The sequence below is a fragment of the Syngnathus floridae genome, chromosome 7 (assembly GCF_059516105.1).
Source record: "Syngnathus floridae isolate MCC-2025c chromosome 7, RoL_Sflo_1.0, whole genome shotgun sequence".
NCBI lineage: Eukaryota > Metazoa > Chordata > Actinopteri > Syngnathiformes > Syngnathidae > Syngnathus > Syngnathus floridae.
In genome coordinates this window covers 2070048-2082156 of record NC_142419.1, presented here as the reverse complement: position 1 = coordinate 2082156, position 12109 = coordinate 2070048, and the positions used below count along the sequence as shown (strand labels likewise).

The 12109-nt window shown below is 41.8% G+C and overlaps 1 protein-coding gene across 20 annotated transcripts in view; it reads left to right on the top strand.

The window, feature by feature from the left end:
• brip1 (BRCA1 interacting DNA helicase 1) overlaps window positions 1–12109 on the top strand; it is a 204647-nt gene that overhangs the window by 95567 nt on the left and 96971 nt on the right. For 17 of the 20 annotated variants that reach the window (XR_015859329.1, XR_015859326.1, XR_015859327.1 and 14 more), the window contains one exon: window positions 7570–7710. The exons of the other annotated variants lie outside the window; for them this stretch is intronic. Coding sequence is in view for 13 of the 17 variants with exons in the window: in XM_088380208.1 (XP_088236334.1) it covers window positions 7570–7710 (141 nt within the window). In the remaining 4 variants the exon portion in view is untranslated. The remainder of the gene's footprint in view (window positions 1–7569; window positions 7711–12109) is intronic. 20 annotated transcript variants of the gene reach the window in all.

Below are 12109 nucleotides of genomic sequence, written 5' to 3'. Positions count from 1 at the left end.
GCTTGTACATATCTGTTCATATCTGGTTATACTGACACTATATATATTTATAACCCTATATTTATCATTAGCATTCTAGTACCGCCTGCAAATGTTTGTTCTCCTGCACCTTATTGTAAACAGTTAGCCAGTCATATCCGCCCTCGTCCCTCTTGTATATTATCCTGCATAGTATAACTCGCCTCATATTTACCTGATTGCACTGTACCTACTGCTCAGTATTCTTTTTACTCTGCACTTTACTGCTTTTTGCATTTCTGGTTGGGTATCAAAGTTCTTTTCGCTGTACTGTACTTGTGCTGTCCATTGACAATAAATTTGAATCTAATTTAATCAAATGTGAATGTCAACAAGTCTAAATAGTAACTGTCGCCCATGCTGAAATGCTTTGCAGTCATCAAAGATTTCCAACTATTGACCTGAGGTCTACTAAGCAAGATGCTAATGCTAATCCTTTCTAGTCAGTAAAATTTGTTTCCACAGAAGGGAAAACCAATGCACGTGCATTGAAAATAAGACACAGCTTACTCAATTGTCAATTTTAATGAGGCTGACTTTTTTGTCGCCAAAACCTGTGCCATGTCGAAGTATCCTTGAGCAAGATACAGTATTCCCTCGTTTATCGCGGATAATTGGTTCCAAAAACCACCCGCGATAAGTGAAATCCGCGAAGTACAGTCACCCTCTCATCTGTACATTTTTTTTGTGTCAAATATGAAACCATTTAAGTGCATATTTTATTATTAGAACATTAATAGTTTCAAACATGTAAAAAATACATTAATAGTATAAATAACATGCAGAAAAGTTTGTATAAATATTGAAAATATAAATATACGTGCGTGCGTGTTAAGAAGTACTGGGCAGGCTAACGAGTTAGCGGAAAGATGCTAATTTGCGATTGTGCTAATACGAAAACGGACCTCTAAAGGAATTTAAATGAACATCTGGAGCAATACTACATTGTCCTAAAGGTTAGACACATATCATCGTTCATTTCTCTTGTTAGGAGACCCACTTAGATCTTCAATGACTCCTCTACCACTGTAACCGACATATGTATACGAACGTAAAACCGGAAGTGGTCAATATAAATCACCCTACCTCAAATCAAAGCACGGCTGAATAACATAAATAACATGGAGAATTCTTAACACATACTGTAAATATGTTTTTAGAACAACTTTTATTATAATTGTTTTATAACATGGTACAAGGGTACATACTGTAAATATGTTTTTCGAGCTCTTTTATTATTATAAAAAAAATTCTATAACAAGGTACAACACTGTAAATGTGTTTTTAGAACTCATTATAACAATTTTTTTTTTATTAAAAGGTACAAGTGTACGCACCGCAATTGTGTGGGCACTCCTTGCCTTCTGCTGGCGTGTGGGCAAGTTTTGTGCCATAATTCCTCAATTTAGAAATGTTATTTTGACTTTTAAATGTTCTTTTAATTTGGAAAAAAAATCTGCGATGTAGTGAAACCGTGACAAACGAACCGCAACATAGCGAGGGATTACTGTACTCTATCCCCAATTGCTCCTGATGCTGCGCCATCAGTGGATGAATGAGGTGGAAAAGCTAAAGACTATTTACCATCCCTACACTTAACTAATGACGTTTTTCATGTGTTGTGTTACCCGGAGTTGAATGTGTGTCATATTTATTAATAACTTTAAAAAAAAAAAAAATTAAACAAACCAAGACTTTAAGTTGCGTGTGAAATAGTAAAATCCAGGACAACTCCCTGCTTTAAATGGTGATTCCAGGTGCTAATGCTTGGCACTCAATTGTTGCTCTATGTGGGTTGCCCCAGTCACACTCCACGGCATACAACCAATACAAATTTTCTATGTCCAATTTACTCAATGCATGTTCGTTTTTCGGTTAACTTTGGGGTGATTTTGTACCATTTCTGGACATTTTTGATGTTTTAATGTGTTGCATCTAACGACGGGCATGAAAAACAAAAACACTAGGGTGCTGATTATTCAAAAGGATTATTAAAACATGCAGAGGGTCTAAATAGCACTATCCTGGAGTTTCTCACTTATTTCATATGGGCGAGATAAACCTTTATTAGGTTCTTGTTAGAATGTCCATTCTGTAGCTCATTGACTCCCATCATAAATCAAAATGTTCTGTAAACTTGATGTGTTATCAGAATCAGAATCAGCTTTATTGGCCAAGTTTGTGCATACCAAACAAGGAATCTGACTCCGGTTGATCTCAGCCTCTGTACAACTAAAACAAACAATAAAGATTTGCTCAAAAAATAATCAACTTTACCTCTTTTGGGATAAAAAAAGAAACTTTTTTTTCCTCTTAAAATTGACTTGTTGCATTGAACATTTGATTTTGATTTGACAAGCATTGAACAAGCATTGAATAGTGTTGAAGCTTGAATGAGTCTTTTGCACTCATACTACATTTTAGTGAGAAACATGGAGTTATGGTGAACGTTTTTTTGGCTTTAGCTACGAGCAAAGAAACCGCATAAGAAGCCTTCAGGGCTTTGGCAGATGTAGTGGAGGCATTGTGTCTTGGGATGACTTGAAGTCAGAAAGTTTCCTCCTGAAGAACTCCGGTGGCTTACCAACATGGCATCCGTGTTTTGCGGTGAGATGCCGCTGGAGATGTGCCGGCTTCATGCTAGTGTTGGCTAATTTCTCCCCGCAAAAAAGCACAGCGCTTTGGGTGGGTTACAACTTGTGGACGTAAATCCCATCAAACAATAGTCTTCCATGTACTGTCGGTACTTCGTCGGCTCTGGTTTTGCCTTCATTTGTACTTGTTTCTCCGTGTTTTCAACAGCAGCATCGCTGCTACGCTTTAGCCACATCTCCATGTTAGAGTGCGTCATCAAGGCCACCACAGGTGACTGCTATTGGTTTGTGGAGAGTCCGTTTATTAAGGATTAAAATTTAATACTGAATACTGAATACATTTGTATTTCATCAAACTTTTTATAACAAATTCTCAAGACAATCAGGCTTCCTGTTTTTTTTTTTCTTTTTTAATACCGGTATATATTTTTGTAAAATCTCACGTACCCCATGGAGTACCTCCATGTACCCCCAGGGGTACACGTACCCCCATTTGAGAACCACTGGTGTAGAGAGAGAAGAGCAGTGGGGAGAGGATGCACCCCTGGGGCGCGTCAGTATTGGTGGTCCGGGTGTCGGATGTGATGGTCCCCAGCCTCACACAGTGTTGGTCAAGAAGCTGGTGATCCACTTACAGGTGGAGGCAGGCACCGCAAGCTGGATGAGCTTCTGGTGGAGGATGTTCGGAGCGATGGTGTTGAACACCACAAACAGGATCCTGGCGTACGTCCCTGGGGTGTCTAAGTGGCGCAGGATTTAGTGCAGCCCCATGTTGACCGCATCGTCCACCGCCCTGTTTGCTTGGTAGGCAAACTGCAGGGGGTCGAGCAGGGGGCCCGTGATGTGCTTCAGGTGGCTCAACACTCGCCTCTCAAAGGATTTCACGACCACAGATGTCAGGGCGACAGTTCTGTAATCATTCAATCTTGTGATGGCAGGCTTCTTGGCCACGGTACGATGGTGGAGCTTTTGAAGCACGAGGGCACCTCACACAGCACCAGGGAACGGTTGAAGAACCGTGTAAAGATGGGTGCCAGTTGTTCAGTACAGACTTTTAGGCAGGAGGGAGACACGCCGTCTGGGCCCCGTGCCTTCCTGACCTTTCGTATCCAGAACATCTGACACACCTCCTCCTCGCAAATCTGAAGTGTGGGCAAGGCTTCTGAAAGAGAGTAGGTGATAATAACGATGGCGGTTTTAACAGGAGCGTTGAGGGGGAGGTGTGTATGTTAATTGGAGATCCTATTGCGTGGTTGGACCGTTCAAACCTGCAGTAAAACCTGTTTGGCTGGTTTGCAAGCCTGGGTTCTCCACAGGATAGGGGGTTGGTCTCTTGAAGCCCGTGATGCTCTGCAAGCCTTTCCACACTGATGAGGGATCAGGATTGGCAGAAAGGTGTCTCTCCAAACTCTGCCCATAGCTCCTCTTAGCTTTCCTGATCTCTCGGGTCAGTGTGATCCTGGCCTGCCTGAACAGGTCACAGTCCCCACTCCTGTAGGCCTCCTCCTTGGCTTTGCGCATTATCCTGAGGTTTGGTGTAAACCACGGTCTGTTGTTATTGTACGTGCAGAAGGTCTTAGTTTCCACACAAGTCCTCATTAAAGCTGACGTATGATGTCACAGTATCGGTGAATTCATGCAGGTCTGAAGTTGCAGCTTCAAAAACACCCCAATCGGTGCATTTAAAGCAGGCTTGGAGGTCCTGCTTTGACCCCACTGTCCATTTCCTCACAATCCTCACCAAAGGCTTAGAAGTTTTTAATTTCTGCATGTAGGTTGGGATCAGATTAACTAGACAGTGGTCTGAGAGTCCTAAACCTGCACGGGGCACAGAGCGGGATGCGTCCTTTATTACGGAGTAGCAGTGGTCCAGTGTCTGTGTCCCTCTGGTGGGACACGTTATGTGCTGCGTGTGTGAGGTTCGCTCTGTTAAAATCACCCAAAACAATGATCAGTGAGTTTGGTAGTTTTATTATCCATGTCTGTTATCTGGTCAGCCAGCAGCTGCGTGCCTTCGATCACACGTGCGTGTGGTGAAATGTAAACAGCCGCCATTACGATCGAGAACAACTCACGTGGTGAATAAAACGGTTGGCAGTTTATCAAAAGTGTCTCTAGGAGAGGGCTGCAAGACTCTGTCAACACTGTGACATCAGTACACCAACCTTCATTAATGTAGAAGCATAGACCACCTCCCTTACGCGATCCGCGCGTATGAGCCGAAATCCGGGCAGCTGAATGGCGTGGTCGGGGATGTGTTCGTTGAGCCACGTTTCGGCAAACCACAGGGCAGCAAACCTGCTAACGTCCGGGTTCCTTGGGATGAGAAGGCAGCAGTTCATCCATCTTGTTCGCCATGGAGTGGGCATTCGCCAGATGAATTGATGGTAGGGGAGCACGGAACCCTCTCTGCCTCAACTTCATGCGGGCTCCGGCGCGCTTGCCACGCCGCCGTCTCTGGCAGAAATTGTAGAGCGCCGCCGCTCCGGCTAAAATATCCGTCAAACTGCCTGGGTCAGTGAAAACCGGAGAGAAAGTGCCAGGAGAAGACTGTCCGATGTTAAACAGTTCTTCTCTGCTAAAATGTATCCGGGATGGGCAGCAGAAGACGCAAAATAACACAAAGTAACAGAGAGCGAGTCACTGAGGAGGCCATCCGCGGCGCCATCTTGTGACGTGCTGAGAGACCAGTCTTTCAAAGCATTTCATGACTACAAGCGCAAGTGCGACAGGCCTGTAGTCGTTGGGGTTGTCCACCGCTGTTTTCTTGGGGATGGGGATGATAGTGGAGGTCTTGAGGCAGGGAGGGGACGATGGCCAAGGATAGGGACAGGTTGAAGATTCTTGAAACACACCCGCCAGTTTGTCAGCACACGCTCTAAGTACCTTACCGGGTATTCCGTCAGGGCCGGCTGCCTTCCTTGGTTTCACTGTCCTTAGCGCACATCTTAATTCATGCTCCTGGAATGTCAGTGTACTGGTACTTGGGGGAGGTGGGGGTGATGTGACCTCTGGGGGCCTGACAGTCTCAAACTGGGCAAAGAAGCAAATTAATTCATCTGCCAGTGAGGCATCAGTCCTGGCTGTTGTCTGGTGGTTGCCTTTATAGTTCGCGATGTGATTTATTCCCTGCCACATCCTCCTTGGGTATTTTCAGCGAAGTGATCTTCAATTCTTCTTCTGTAGGCCACTTTGGCTTCCCTGATACCCCTTTTCAGGTCCGCCCTGGCCTTGCTGTACTTGCCCTGTCCCTTGACTTGAAGGCAGTGTTGCTTTGTTTCAGGAGGGATTGCAAAAACCCTGACCCTTTTGTTGACGGTGACGTTGTCAACGCAGCTCCTGATGTAGGAGAGTACGGTGTCAGTGTACTCCTGGAGGTTGTGGATATACAGTAGAATAAATCCCATATGGTAGTGGCATAAATCCCATATGGTAGCAGGTTTCCGTAAGCGTGCTGTGTTCAACTGCCAACTGACATCGATTTGCAAAGCTTAGTCCAAGAACCAGGGCAAAGACTTCCTGACATTTTGCGTCAAAAACCAAAAACTGTCAAACCTCAACATACACATTTAATTAGTTCTGGGACCTACTTTGTATGTTGAAATAGTCGTATGTTGGATCAAATATTTCCATAAGAATACACTGTAATTCGATTAATTTGTTCCACAGCCAAAAAAACAACGATAACTCTTTGATAAATACTGCAGATAATTACTCATAGCAATAAAACAAATGCATTCTATCAGAAAGATGTAAAAATAATTATCATCTATATGGCGCCTAGTTTGTCGGAATACAGGAAATATTAAAACTGAAACTGTCTTAATGTACCGTATTTTCCGGACTATAAGTCGCAGTTTTTTCATAGTTTGGCCTGGGGTGCGACCTATACTCAGGAGTGACTTATATGTGAAATTATTAACACATATTACTTGATTGAAATATTACTTACTTACTTACTAGTATATCACTTCACATGTTATTTTCACATTGAACTGCATGAGGGTGCTCTAGGCCTGTGGAATAATTGGAACTGCAACTGACGATGAGTCTGACATTAGCGACATAGAAAGGAAGCACCGCATCTACTTCCGGACTCCACGGAGTTGTTTAAAAGTGACACAGAGGACAAAGATTTCGATGGATTAAACGATTTGGAGTGACAATAACTGTTTATATAACAGTTATATAAATAACTGTTATAGTTATTTGAAAAACTCTTAATATGTTGCATCAGGCACATTCTCAGTTCCTCGTTTATATGTTTTACGTTAGCTTACCATACCGTTCAGCCTGTTGTTGCCTATTCATGCCTGTTCTTGGTGTTGGATTTTGTCAAATAAATTTCCCCCAAAAATGCAACTTCTACTCCGGTGCGACTAAAATATGTTTTTTCTTCTATATTATGCATTTTATGGCTGGTGCGATTTACATTCCAGAGCGACTCATAGTCTGGAAAATACGGTAATGCTGAGGTCGCGAAAAGCATTACACCTTATGAGATTTCTGGCTAAAATACTACATCTATATGCATGATTGCAAGCTAGCAAGAGGCACTTGGGACTCCACAGACATCATCTTCTTGCTATGTGTAGGGAAGCGGCCGGCATACAGGAATTTCCAGGGAGCTTTGCCCCCTGAGCCCCCTCCGGGGCGTTGCCCCTGGCCGCCTGTGGCCCCTGGCCCCCTTGCGGCCCCCCCCAATGGGGGCATGCGGCTCCCCAATGGGGGCATGCGGCTCCCCAATGGGGACATGCGGCTGCCAGACCCCGGCTACTTTTCAGTGGTTTTTCACATTTGCCGTTCTCGTTCCTGGTATCAGTTTAACTGCCAGTTGCAATGACATTCACAAAAGATAATCATTTCTACACACAATTACGGCTGGAGCTTTGAGTTTAATTCAAAATAAAACAATGAAATGAAATAAATAACTGTTGTGTGTTTTGTCTGTTTTTAGGCCTTTTCTGACTTAAGCGAGACAGTGCACAGCATTGTTCTAACGTCAGGAACATTGGCTCCAATGGCATCCTTCTCCTTGGAACTTGGAGTAAAATTTTCTGTTCAACTGGAGGCCAACCATGTCATCAACAAATCTCAGGTCAATATAGTGTATTTGCAATTCAATTGAATTGGATTTTTCTCAAAAAGTTAAACAATTTATAACATGTCCCAAACGTCACTATCAGGGAAGTACTGCGCCAGAAATTTCCCTCTGTAATTTGTGCCCTCTGGTGTGCACTGCATACACTATGCATCGACATGAAACAAACTGTTTTGAATTTGAAACAAATTCCCTTTAGCGTTAACGTTTGTGTCAGGAGCTCTTCTATTCCAAATTATTAAAACTAAAACAACTAGTCAGGTAGCAAATCATGGGAAAACAAATTACAAGCTAGCAGGCAAGCTAGATCTTAAGTGCAACCTTGCAATCGATTGATAATGAAATGGACAAACTTTGCAGGACAAAACAACAATTCTTATTGAAATACTTGAGGACTCACCTCTAAGCAGCCTTTCTTAGTGTCTTTCTGGAGTGATTTTGTCCATAAGACCCAACAGTCGTCGACTTAAACTCCAACATACACACAGGAAAACTTTACTTGCTCCGCACACTTCTTGTTTTGTTTTACAGTGGCACACAATTTATGCACGTTGCTGCCTCCTAGTGGGAAGTTATTGAGTTGTTTTTACTCTAAAATTGATCTCCGTCCATAAGACCCAACAGTCGTCGACTTAAACTCCAACAAACACACAGGAAAACTTTACTTGCTCCGCACACTTCTTGTTTTGTTTTACAGTGGCACACAATTTATGCACGTTGCTGCCTCCTAGTGGGAAGTTATTGAGTTGTTTTTACTCTAAAATTGATCTCTGTCCATGGGTTTTATTTAAGATTTAAAAAAAAGCAATATAACATTTCTACATTGTTTATACAACTTACATCTGGTTTAGAGTTTAATATTTTATCTTTGATAGATTTTATTTTGTTGTCTATATTTGGTCTCTGCAACAACCAATTATAGACGCCTCTAAATATGGTTACAAAAATAGCCACAGTTTACACAGATCAATGGTTGTTTCAAACAAAGCAATACAACTTTGTACATTATTTCTAAAATTTACAGCTGGTTTAGAGTTTAATATTTTGAAATATGATCATATTTGTTGGATTTATGTATGTCTATATTAGATCTATGTATAGCCGAATTATAGACTTGTCTAAAATCAGTCTACACATAGACAAGACGTCTAAAGACGTCAAGTGCTCAGTGGGAATGGTGTTTAGATTTCCAATTAAAACATACATCGTTCCTACTTCGCCAATTTTCACCTATCACAGGTGGTCTTCGAACCAATTATTAGGGATTACTGTGTATATACTTATATACTGTGTATATTATATCGTCTATATTAGGTCTATGTATAGCCGAATTATGGACTCGTCTAAAATCTACAGCATAATCATATACAGTACATACATATACATATATATATATATATATATATATATATATATATATATATATATATATATGTGTGTATACTGTATGAAAAATATGGTTGGCTTATGCACTGCTACCCCACCAGTGCATAAGCCAACCATATTTTTCACAACACTGGTCAATCCGGTTAGGACAGGGGTCGGCAACCCACGGCTCCAGAGCCGCATGCGGCTCTTTAGCACACCCCTAGCGGCTACCTGGAGATCTTGCAAAAGTGCGTGAAAATGGAAAAACATGTTTTTTTTGTTTTGTTTTGTTTATTTAAATGTGGTTTTTAGATGGTAATCATGACACAAACATTCTTATGCTATAGAAAATGTATGTATTTGTAAATATATTAAAAATACAGAATTTCAGAATGGCGCAAAATTGCGTCATAGAAAGCGACACGGCACAGGCGAGTTGTAAACAAACAGGTGTGTGAGTGACGGGCCATGGATTCAAAAGGCAAAAAGAGAAAGACTGCTGATGAGAACAGAGGGATTAAGAAAGAATGGACTCAACTACCGTAATTTCCGGACTAGAAGTCGCGTTTTTTTTCATAGTTTGGGTGGGGGGGCGACTTATACTCAGGAGCGACTTATATATGTTTTTTTTCACAAATTTCTACTTGATCATTAAGACATCACTTACTTACAAGTATAGTTGACCACTTCCCATGTTATTTTTAGTATAGTTGATCACTTCACATGCTTTTATATCTTTATCTTGAACATATTCAAAACATAAAAAATAGAGAAAACATCAAATAAAGCAATTAACACTTTAAAGCACCATATCCAAGTCCACTGTCTGCTGTATGTACACTTGCTCCATTTTTGCTCCTCTTTATTATTATTATTATTTATTATTATTTGTTTATTTATCATTTATTCAACACTCTTATTTATTCATTGTTTGTGCCTTCTTGGGTTTTTTTGTGTTGCTTGTATGCATATGTGTACTATCTCACCGAGGGATAGTGGGAACGTAATTTCGATCTCTTTGTGTGTCTTAGTATATGAAAAAAAATCGACAATAAAGCAGACTTTGAATTTGATAAAACAACACAAAAAAATTATATTTTCAGACGAAACTGGATGAGGGCGCTCTAAATTTCACCGTTGGCCGTGACTCAACTGGGTGGGCTTAAGAAAAATGGCACCAAAAAGAAACTCATATTTTGCAGGTTACAAACTTCAAGTTGTAAAACATGCAGCTGAAAACAGTAATCGAGCAGCAGAAAGAACGTTTGGAGAACCGTGATGTACCAATGGATTACTATTTCAAGTGACATCAGTGGCACGGCGCGGCGCGGCGGTTGTTTACATAAAGGACAAACGTACCCACGTAAGGACTACCGGCATCATTAGCGGTGATCATTTCTAAGTGACACGGAGGACAAAGAGTTTGAAGGAATTAAGGATTTGGAGTGACATAGAAGGTTTGAAAAACTACTATGGCTTTTATGCACGCCCGGTCCTACTCTACTGAGTCGGGGGCCGGCGCTCGGCCGCTTGGCTGTCCGCGAACGGTGCATGGGGCTCGGACATGGCCATTACGCACGCCCGGTCCTATGCCAAGGAGTTCTCGTGTCTGGAAGTCCACGCCGCCACACGCTTGGAAGTTTGTTTTGTTTAATAAAGAGCCGTTTACCAAACCACGTCTATCCTTGTACTTTGTTAACGCTACACTATAGTTATATACAAGTCAAGTCAAGTCAAGTTTATTTGTATAGCCCTAAATCACAAACAGTCTCAAAGGGCTTCACATAGCCAAAAATTGACAATTATTCTCAAAGCATCCCCTGATCATAAGCTCCCAAAAGGGCAAGGAAAAACTCAAAAAACCCCTGCCAGGGGAAAATGAGAAACCTTGAGAAGGGACCACAGATGGAAGGATCCCCCTTTCAGGATCACCAGGTTATAATGGATGCAGAGAGTGCAAAAGTAATACATAATATGAAAATCAATGAAAAAATGGATGTCGGAGGTGCCCTCGGTTGTCCTGGCCGTGTCTTCAAGGGGGTTGAGCTGCAGTTCCTTCATCTTGAATTGGTCCCCGAGAATCCAGCTAGCCGCGATCAGCTTTTGAGCCACCTAACCCCCTCCCCAGCCGGGGAGGGGGTGGGCAGAGAGAACAAAACAAACTCCGGCCAAATCGGCCATCACAAGTTAGTTAAAGGCCATCTCATAGAAATGTGTCTTTAAACGTGTCTTAAATGTTTCTACTGAGGTAGTAGTTCTAATATCCATTGGTAGGGCATTCCAAAGCTCTGGAGCCCGAATAGAGAATGCTCTAGACCCTGCAGACATTTTCTTGGCCCTAGGTATAACTAAAAGACTAGCGTTTTGCGAACGAAGGTTACGAGACGGAACATAAGGAACGACTAGGTCGACGAGATATGAAGGCGCTAAGCCATGCAGTGATTTATAGGTTAGTAGAAGAACCTTGAAGTCACATCTTAAATGGACCGGGAGCCAATGTAATTTGGCTAATATTGGGGTAATGTGATCAAATTTTCTTGACCGTGAGAGCATCCTCGCAGCGGCATTTTGCACTAACTGTAGACTTTTGATACTGGACTTAGGAAGACCAGAGAATAATACATTACAGTAGTCCAGGCGCGACGTAACGAACGCATGTATAATGGTTTCCGCATCCCCGGTCGAGAGGATAGGACGAATCTTAGCAATATTACGAAGGTGAAAAAACGCAATCCTGGTTATATTCTTAATGTGTTTTTGAAAGGAGAGCGTTTGGTCAAATATTACCCCGAGATTAGTTACCGTATCACTCTGAGTGATAGTCCGGTTATCTATAGTTATAGTGGTTTCCTTAAATAAGTGTTGATAACGAGTAGGACCAATTATCAACATCTCAGTTTTATCTGGGTTATATACTAGATTTGTGGAATAAAGACGAGGCTGATGATTTGATAATATTATTGGCTTATATTATAGTTATTTGAAATATAGTTTATCAATCGTTATCTGAGCCTGTGGAATATTTTGA